Source organism: Morone saxatilis, unplaced genomic scaffold, assembly GCF_004916995.1.
Source record: "Morone saxatilis isolate NCDOM2014 unplaced genomic scaffold, NCSU_SB_2.0 Contig21, whole genome shotgun sequence".
NCBI classification, from domain to species: Eukaryota; Metazoa; Chordata; class Actinopteri; family Moronidae; genus Morone; species Morone saxatilis.
The window spans coordinates 4990235-5000660 of record NW_023339774.1 but is presented as its reverse complement, the minus strand read 5'-3'; the positions used below and the strand labels follow the sequence as shown (position 1 = coordinate 5000660).

Below are 10426 nucleotides of genomic sequence, written 5' to 3'. Positions count from 1 at the left end.
GTGTGTGTGTGTGAGTGTTTGTGCTCCAATTCCTTTGGATCGTCAGTCACATTCCTTCTTGTATAGTTGGATTTCTTAACAGTCTGAGTGTTGGTTGCAGACATAAAAATTGCTGTAATTTAAAATTTTACGTTGTAGTGAAAGTGTAAACACTGTCAGGGCAACAGGTTTTTCATCACAGCGAGTACAACGTGGCATTTGAGGAAGTACTTTATGCTATAAAACTGGGAAAATCCGTCTCAACTGTCTCAGCTGTTTGGTAGAAATGACTTCCTCAAATGCTTCAGATAAATGGTGTGAAATTATATTCAGGATGTAAAACTGTCCTTTCACTCATGCAAATGAGTGTTATCAGTACAGGTTACTCATATGGTAAGGAAGTGTTATGATGGAGACTGAATCCATCCATATCCAATTCTTGAATGGATGAAAATTGGATATGGAAGTGCGATGCACTCAAAGAAAAAACAGACAACTTAGCTATTCTTAGATTACCATTAGTGGGGCAGTTATTTTTTNNNTTTTTTATTTGGCCTAAGCGCCTAAATCTTAAAAACAAAACAACTTTGTCAGCCTCAGCTGTATTTAATTTCCATGTAGGCTTTCCATGTAACATGTATTTCACTGAAAGTTTAGCAAATTGCATGTTAACTAAATAAAACTTGTATTACTGTGTTGTTTAAGCACCACGTTCCCAAAAGGGCAACAAAATTACAGTATTCTTCAATCAGCGTCTGCCCCCAACTTGTGTATTTGTGTAATAAAAACCCCCCAAAGGCTGTCTTTGAAGTTTGACATTACAAGTTAACCTAGTCTGCTTCAAATGCTTTCCAGAAGTCACACAGCCACGATCGTAAACTCTTTCATGTTCTTCTATCTTGTTACCTGGACTTCACTTTTCAAGCCGTCAGCTCAATTATCTTTTGGAAATACCGTCTCTATTCCCAATCGCCTTCACTGTTTTGACCTCTTTTGATGTTTCTTTTCTGCCTCTTACTCTCTTTAGTATGGCATTGTCTTGGATGCTGGATCTTCGCACACAGCTTTGTATATATACAAGTGGCCAGCAGACAAACAAAATGGCACAGGTGTGGTCACCCAGCACAAGGAATGTCATGTTATGGGTAAGTATCAACGCTTTTTCCACCAAAAATCTATGTTTTGTGAGTGGGCTCTAAAAAGTTAATAACTTTCTTCTCCTCAGAGGACAGCACCTTCACAGTAAAAACACCATGGAAACCATAACAGTAAACACTATCTGTTTCTCCTCTGGTCATTCTTATGCTTAGTATGTTCCAGACAGTAATAATTTTTCAAAAATATGGCCTATCACAGCTGTTGCTCATGACAACCATTAGCACATAGCTACAAATAGAAGCAGTTTTTTTTTTTTTTCATATTTCAGCAACAGTAGGGGTGTTTGGAGCACACAGAACACACATACTGTATGAACAATAAATACAAATAAGTGATTTATGCTGCAGGAGAGGTTGAAATTGTTGGACCCAGGTGCACTAGTGTGAAATGGAAGCTGTGTATATAGCCTACTTGGGATATTATGGTGAAAATGCGAGTGCTCGGGGCATACTGAGTATACAGTTAGAAGTAAAATAGGCTTTTGATCTGATTTGAAAGTTCTTTTTCTTGTTATAGTCACCAGTGGGTTGGATCTGAAATAGTGCCAGCTGTTTCCTGTGAAAGGATTATATTCTCACAGCAAGTAAAGCAAATCTTTGTCTTAGGCAGTCATGAATCAGGAATGAGTCACAATGAGCTCTGTGCTTTGCCACTCCTGGTCTGCCAAAGGGTTTTATGTTTCTTGACTTAGATAAACAAACACTTTTTTTCCCAATTAGTCATGGACATGGTGTTTACTTTGTCATGTTTCATGATCATAAAAATCTCCAGTCAGAAGTGAGTTTTGATCCTTATATGAATGTCTGAGATTGATATGAAAAATTACAACTTGTTAAAATTAGACAATTGACACTCCGCAAAAAGCCACAGGTCGGAGTCGAACCCATGGCTGCTGCAGCAAGGACTTAGACTTGGTACACGAGGCAGCAGCTCTACCAGGTGAGCGCCCCGGGCGCCCCTAATATGATGTTCTTCAAGTAGATTTTTCCATTTGAGTCAAGATAGGCAACGTGTACGTCAACATTGATTGATTCATTCTCAGTGTTCACCCACATTGTGTGTAGATTGTCATGGAGTTTTTCTTCCAGACGGGACATCTCTAGTCTTGTGGGTGTGATCCATTTACATCATGATGTGTGTGGTTCACAACAGCTAACATTATTTTGTGCTAACAGAAAAAAACAAGAATCTACACGTCTATACATTATAGACGTGTAGCAATCAGATGGATTTTTAGTTTAATCCTGTTTACCTCCCATTTAGGCGGAGGAATATCCAGCTATGCGGGCCAACAGGGAAAAGCAGGGCAAAGCTTAGAGGCATGTCTGGACCAGGCAGTGAAGGACATCCCCAAAGAAAGACACCAGCTCACACCTGTGTACCTGGGAGCCACAGCTGGCATGAGGCTTCTGCAGTGAGTCAGTGTGTGTGTCTGTCTGTGTTTATTTTGCTTTGTTTCTACATGATTTTGTTTTTCTGTCACATGCAGTGCCTCACCTCTGTCTAGTTCTATAACTGTGTGAATCCTTTTTATGCAGTATGACTAAAAATAAGACAAAAAAACCTTGTGCAATATAAAACCAGCATTAAAACACTAAATAAATAAAAAGCACAGGAATCTATTAGTGACTGATATTTTATCCAATAAATTAGATGAATGAATGACTGAATTATTGTTATTGATCCATTGTCTAATAATCATGTCAGATGGCAGATAGATATCAGTTGTGTTATTATTTTTATATGTCGTCTGTTTGATTTTAAGTTTTTCAAATACATATAACACAATAATTAGATAACAATAATAATTATTAGGTATTAGGTATGTTTTAACTTAGCTGACAAGTGAGCTAACTACAAAACATTATTAAAGTACTGTACAATATCAGTACTGTGGAAGAATTTCACTGGGTTTACAGGAGTTATAGAAAAATTTTCTTGACTCAGTGAACTTGCATATCTTATCTTGTATTACATAATTACATATTTTGCATACAGAACTGTCTGTGACCTATATCTGTTAACATATGAGCCCTGTAGGTACGCACCATTTCTTTATTTAAAAGAGGGAATACAAATATATATCGCCTGTCCTTCCACACGTAAAATTAAAAAAAAAACGGTGGTAAATTGGTGCCTCTGTTTCCCTGCTTATACAAGTAGATATATGGGAGTTTGCTGTAATCAAAACGGAACTAACTAGTCATGTGTAAAATCTTCCTATTCCTCCCACTATTTTCTTTCTGTTGTAATTAGCAATCTGCTTTTTTATTGAGTGACAGTGTGACTGTTCATGAAGCTTTGGGAGCACAGAGTAGGTGAGGTTTGACTTCATGCAAATGTGCAGCAGCAAACAGCTGCCCAATCGCTCAGCTGGAGGTTAATATGTAAATCATTTGCTCGCTGCAAACATGTCCAGAAGTTACAATTTGAGTGAGAGGAAACAGCCTGCCTATTTTTATCTGTCTGTGCATTTTATAAGGGCATCCCATTGCCCTCATGAAATTTTGGCACTAATGTAGCTCCATACAATGTACATTAATTAACTTATTTAACTGTCATTTGCAGTCTCTCCATTCTCTCCCTCAGTGCTGGTTGCAGTCTTTTTCTTGCACTGCTGCTCAGGGACCTTTTTTTTTTTAGTCGATCTGCGAGATGTGGAATTTGGGCACTAAACTGGGGACCTTCTGAATTTCTGTATGTAAAGGATTATTTGGATCAAGCAATGCAACAGTTTAAATACAACTACTGACAAATCAAAAGATCCAAGTGTTGAAAGAAAGGTACAAAAATAGTTTGCGTAACTAAAATGTGATTAAGTGAGAGTCCACCTGGGGGCCTTTGTGGAGTCTGATGGGCTGATTGAAATTACTTTTGGCATCTGGTGCATCTGGTCCTGCTGAGAAACGTGTAACTGATTTCACTGTGGCCCCTCCATGAAGCCTTTAAAGGACCAAAGTAAGTTTTTTTTTTTTTGCAATTTAGTAAAGTAAGACTCTTGTTTCTCCCAACCAGTATCTCCAGCCCAGAGCAGTCGAATCAGATTCTGCAGGAAGTGGACCACAAAATCCGGTCTTACCCTTTCAGCTTCCGGGGGGCAGCCATACTGAGCGGTCAAGAGGAGGGGGCGTATGGCTGGGTCACCGTCAACTATCTCTTAGAGAACTTCATAAAGGTGCCATGACTTGCGTGAAGTGTGTTTTTGTAGTTAGCAGGATTTAATCAGTTGGACATTTTAGAAGTATCCAGTCAACCAGGTATATAGTCAGTATTCACTTTGAAATCTTTCATGTACAGCAACAGTGGGCTAATGAGGACAGGATAGTGCAACTAAGTAATTCATTTAAAATGGTTAATTGCTGCAGAGATGATCTGACAGCGTTTGCGTATTTAAAGCTTATTTAGAGGGTCACTGATGACACCTAGTGGCCTCTTCACTACTGCTCATCTATCACTATCTCCTCTATTGTCAGAGGTGGCATTGGGGATGAATCTCTGGGTCAACTTGGGAAATTTGGATAAAATTCTCTCGCTCATTATCTTCTGTGTCTATTTTCCTTGTTATTTCTTTGCAGTATGGTTTCGTAGGGCACTGGTTAAGCCCCGGCAGGCCCACAGTAGGAGCGCTTGATTTCGGCGGGGCGTCCACCCAGATAACATTTGCAACCCAGGAGGAAGTAGAGGACGAACACGACATGATGAAGCTGCATCTTTATGGCCATCGGTACTCCCTGTACACACACAGCTACCTGTGCTACGGGCAGGACCAGGTCCTCAAGAGACTGCTGGCTCATATAGTGAAGGTAGTGTAACATGTAGTAGACCTTTTTATTGTATTTATATTATAACACAGGAGTGAATACCTTGAACCTGAAATAGTTACACTGTGCCAGGAATGCATGTTGTCAAGATATCGTGCCAAAGCTTATTTAAGGGATAAGACCCTCATGTGGACTGTTGAACATGGTGGCAGTTAAAGTAAGTGATGAGCTGTGTACAGTAGATTGTGACAGCACTTTTTTTCTCTGGTCCGGATCCAGATGTTACATTAACTGTCAGGCTCAAAGTTACCGTCTTCACTGTCTTTAGACCCAGACTAAACCAGACTGCAACACTGAGCGGTTAAACAGATCCAGACCTCATAGTTCAAATCTAGAAATACAATTTGTATAATGTGCAATTTGTATGCTTTGGATGTACCTGCAGATTTCACATATTTGTGTTTTTCTGTATTGCAGTTGTACATAAACACAAGATATCTGGTATTAAAGTAGCATATGTACAAAACAAACAGCATAAATATTACATATGAAATCTGTATGAAAGCTGCTATTATCATCATTATATTATTATCCTACTGGATTTTTGAGACAGATACAGATGCTGATGAACATGTGAGGGCTGAAAAGAGGGTAAACATTTTGATAGCATTATATCTTACAGTATATATTACACAAATTATAGACACACTTACCACAAACAAACATTTCCGGTATGTATCCCTTAAATTTGGTTATGAAAGAATAGTGACTGAAAAATGTACTGATCAGGACATTTTATAGTTGAAAAATTAGTTATAAAAATTGGAACTAAAAAAAAAAAGTTAGTTAAGACTTCACTAACTTAATTAAGTGTTATTATAGGTTTTGTTAGTGCTCCCCGATGGACAAAAGTCTGTTTCCTGCAGTAACATACACCAATATATTCGACCATACCAAATCGTCAGGGTTCTAATTATCTATTATGGATGACAACATTGTATAATGAGAACATAATTCTACAATTCTGATCTCTCTCTCTCTCTCTCAGACTCAGGATTACTCTGGGTCAGTCACTCACCCCTGCTACCCTGCAGGCCACAATAAAACGTTAAAGTTGAACAGTATATTCAACTCTCCGTGTACGGAAAAGTACAAACCCAGCTCCTACAACTCCCAGGCCTCTCTGACAGTACTAGGCAGTGGACATTATGAACACTGTCGGGGAAACGTGTCCGAGATCTTCTCCTTCGTCAGCTGCCCCTTCTCCCAGTGCTCCTTTGATCAAGTCTTCCAGCCAAATGTCACCGGTAGCTTCGTGGTAAGAATGGCTGGAGGGGATGGATGGCACAGAGGGGTTATACACACTGGTGGCATTCTAGACTAAAGGTCAGCCTGAACACAGGGGATACAGACACAGTGTTGCTCACAAAGTTCATAATTTTTTACCATTTTCAGACAGACAAACTATATCCTGTGAGTCAACGATTATATACATAGCAAGCATTACTGGATAGCACACGAACAAAACTATAAAAGACGCTCACATTTGCATCAGCAGTGATCTAAAATTGCATACTTTGAATGGAAACCTAAGAGCAGAATAGACTTCTTAGCACAAGATCTTTCCCACAGTAAAACTAGCTACACTAAGGAATGCTTTATTGAATAAAGTACTGTATTGGATATGTGGCATTTATATGTATTAGCCCAGCCTTGTAACGGTATAATAATTACTGTAACGAAAGAACAAATTTACACACACAGAAAATTGTGTTGTGATTTTCTGGAGATGTATTGACAACTTACATTATTTCACAATAGGCTACTCACTAGAATAAATACCATATGGCCTTAAAATGCAAAGAAAAACATAGAAAAATAGGCTGTAGACATTAGTTATGTCTCATTCTTTCAATGTACTATTACTGAGTTTTGCATTTTGTCCTCTTTCTGTGTTATCAGGCGTTCTCTGCATTCTACTACATTCACTCCTTCCTGCAGCGTGTCACTGGTATCACTGTGAGCACCCCTTCACAACTGGAGGAGGCGGCCAAAACTGTGTGCACGATGAATATTCACCAAGTAATTTTATTTTCTATTTATGTTCTATTTGTATAAAATATCTCATGTGTGCCTAATGTGTGTGTGTGTGTGTGTGTGTGTGTGTGTGTGTATGTCTGTGTATGTATGGAGTCATGCGAGGGTATGCACCTGACCAATTTACATCTTTGTTGGTTAATAATTTTTTATTTTTTTATTTTTATTGGTTTATTGGGATAGTGGAATGTAGACAGACAGGAAAGGGGGGCAGAGAGAGGATGACACGCAGCAAAGGGCCGCAGGTCGGATTCGAACCCGAGCCGCTGCAGCAACTGCAATTCTGTACATGGGTCGCCAGCTCTACCGACTGAACTAGCCGGGCGCACCATTGTTGGTTAATTATCAGTTTGTTTAGTAGTACTTTCAAAACTGTTCCTAATGGAGTAATGGATCTGGGAAAACATTTTTAAAGGCTTTTTACTCCATTTGGAAGTAACTTCACTGCTAGATGCCACTAAATCATACACACTGGTCCTTTTACTTTTCCTCTAGTGTCACCAGGCCACATTTTCAATTTGTCCATTCCTTTGATTTATGACCTGCAAAACTAATTACATTTGCATCAGTCTCAGTCGTACTTTGTGTTTTCTGCTAATTAGCACTGGTAGTAGCATTCTAACATGCTATATAGTGTATATATTTTATACTTAATGTTTTATTATATTTTATTTTATTCTCTTTCTGTACTCTTTGCCCCTCCATAATACTGTGCCAATTTCGCCTACAGGGGATCAGTAAAGGAACATCTTATCTTACTCACTCTGTACCCCATGTTGTAACATTTTAAAACGGTCTTGGTTTTTGTTCCAGATGCTGAATCTTGCTCCCGAGCAGAAGTCTCGTTTGCAGGACTACTGTGCTTCCTCTGTGTTTGTTAATATTCTCATGTTGAGAGGATACAGCTTTGATGAGACGTCGTTCCCACGCATTTCCTTCCAGAAGAAGGTGAGAACTTGTTAATCACTTTACGAAACAGTTTTATCCTCGATGCTCATTATCAAATGCACTAACTTGCAATAATTTGTTGCTGATCCTCCAGGCGGGGGACGCCTCAGTGGGTTGGGCTCTGGGCTACATGCTCAGTTTGAGCAACATGCTGCCGTCAGAGAGCGCAGGGTTGAGGAAGGCCCTCACCCCGGGAGCGTGGGGAACACTCATCTTTCTCTTTGTCCTCCTGTTGGCAGCTGTCCTGGTCTTCATCTTACTGCGAGCTTGTTCTGACAAGAATAAAGGAGGCAGTGAAAGCAACATCTAGATACTGCAACAACATACAGTGCAGTCTGACAACAGAAAGACAGTGATACGTTTTTTTTTGTGTTGGCCCTGTATTCCAGCACATTGGACCTGAATATGAGCTTTACTGTATTGAAGGGCGTTCACATTATAATAGGTGAACAGTGTAGGAACTGTTTCTCTTTTTATACATAGTCCCCCAATTTTAAGTTAATGCAGCAGAGCAATGATCCTAAACATAGAGACTGCTCTATATATTCACTGACTGCAAAGGATCTGACTACAATCACATACCTCTAATGACTTTATGTGCACATATACTAACTTGTCCAGTTACTCTATGTCCCCTAAAATTATAGGACTGTGTATAAAAATTACTACAACTCCTTCACTGTTCATCTGATTGGACTTTTTTGTTGTTTTTTTTAATCCAAATACGAAATTTAGTACACAACCGACACAATGAAAACGTGCCACTAACCAAATACTGTCTGGCTGAGGTTCATAAACAGTACTCCTGTGGTAGCATTGGCACTACACGGGAGGTCTGAATGTAACTTTTATTCTTAAAAAATTCGAACCAATTTTTGGTTGTATGGAATGTCATACATTTTTGTAGAAGATGTGACTGTATTCGGAAGCCCTGTTACAGTAAAATTTAGACTATACACTATGGAGATAACTACCAGTTTTATATGTAAATAATAACTATTTTACTTTTTTTTGTATTCAAAGAGGTTTTTCAGGTGGGAGTTTTTATTCACATTTTAGTCTAGATTAATTAATGTTAAATAATTAATCATGTACAAGTTTGATGAACAACAGGTGTTTGCGTATTATAAACATTTGTTAACAAACAATCTGCAGTCTCTGAGAACCTTAAAGCTGAGCGGAAGAGGTTATTACCTTATTGTAACCGACTTGACACACTGCTCAGTAAAACCAGTTAAACAGTTTTAGTCAGTAAGGACAGAAAAACTATCATGGCGTCTTTCAACAAAGATTTAATTGTCAGAATTGAATTGAATTGACTTGACTTGACTTGTACTACACTGTATTACACTGTGAGGCTTGTTAAACTGGATTTTATTACACATGATGTGTTGTGTTTGTTGGGCCCACCCCCTCTGTTACAGGTAAAACACACACAAAAAAAATTACATTGTACAGCAAAAGGCTGATCAGTGGTCTTAAACATTATCATTTAGGGTACTGCATGTTAAGACGTTTGTGCTGTAACATAAACACATTCCGATACGTAGCTACAAGGTGTGCTGGTATGAAAAAAAGCAAAGGTAACTGTGCCAAATAAAAATTCTGGCAGCAGCTATTCAGTGTCTGGACAGCTTTTCTAAGAACTTCCAAGAAGTTTCAGATCCATTAAAGCGCCCCTTGCATGTTGGCTTTTATGTTTATTGTAGCACTTTTCAAATTGTTCTCATTGCATAATATCGTTGTGCTTTTAAAAAATATTGACAATTAGTCCTAGTGAAAGTTGGTGTAGGTTACTGTGCGTCGCTTTCAACCCATTCAGTCAATATTCAATGGAACAAGTGTGACAACAGATTAAAGATAGATATAGAGTATTGATTAAATAAATGTTATACCTTACCAACATTTTAAGTAGAATTAGCCACATTAGATGCTTTGTTATTATTAAGTCATTGTGAATTTTGAATTACATTTCTCTCTGTGTGGTCATTTTATATGTTTTACCTCAGATAAAAAAAATAAATCTCTTATTTTGTCTGTTTCCTTTCTACAAGCATTCTTCTGTGTTTGGGTCCTTTCCATTCAGCTAATGCTTCTTTTCTTCTTTGGTTTGCTCTGAACTACAATTACCAGAACGACTTGCTTTACGGAAGTATCCGGCTCGTTCTGATGACGTCGCATTGCCTTCAGAATAAAAGCGGGGATAGTTGTATTTGAGATTAGGTAGGTAAAGTGATTTATGTTTAATATTTGTACCTACTCGGTGAATGTCAAGATTAGTAATTGGGATCAGTAACCTAAGTAAGAAAATATAATGTTGAACTAACGTTAATCATGTTACAATGTTGTGGTTTAGGTAAAAGGAACTGTAAGTCTTTAAAGTCTTAGGGCTGGGTGGTTGGTTGAGATCTTGGCCTGTATTGTTCCACACCAAAAAGAGGTGAAACAGGCTATACATTTTTAAGCAGAGAGAGAGAGAGAGA

The 10426-nt window shown here is 38.4% G+C and overlaps 1 protein-coding gene across 1 annotated transcript in view; it reads left to right on the top strand.

The window, feature by feature from the left end:
• Nucleotides 1–9948, top strand: part of LOC118332276 (ectonucleoside triphosphate diphosphohydrolase 2) — a 12269-nt gene extending 2321 nt beyond the window's left edge. The window contains exons 2-9 of the mRNA XM_035667472.1: nucleotides 1007–1124; nucleotides 2401–2551; nucleotides 4153–4312; nucleotides 4713–4940; nucleotides 5947–6216; nucleotides 6861–6980; nucleotides 7809–7943; nucleotides 8038–9948. Of these exons, the coding sequence (XP_035523365.1) occupies nucleotides 1007–1124; nucleotides 2401–2551; nucleotides 4153–4312; nucleotides 4713–4940; nucleotides 5947–6216; nucleotides 6861–6980; nucleotides 7809–7943; nucleotides 8038–8253 (1398 nt within the window). The 3' untranslated portion in view covers nucleotides 8254–9948. The remainder of the gene's footprint in view (nucleotides 1–1006; nucleotides 1125–2400; nucleotides 2552–4152; nucleotides 4313–4712; nucleotides 4941–5946; nucleotides 6217–6860; nucleotides 6981–7808; nucleotides 7944–8037) is intronic.
• The last annotated feature ends 478 nt before the right edge of the window (nucleotides 9949–10426 follow it).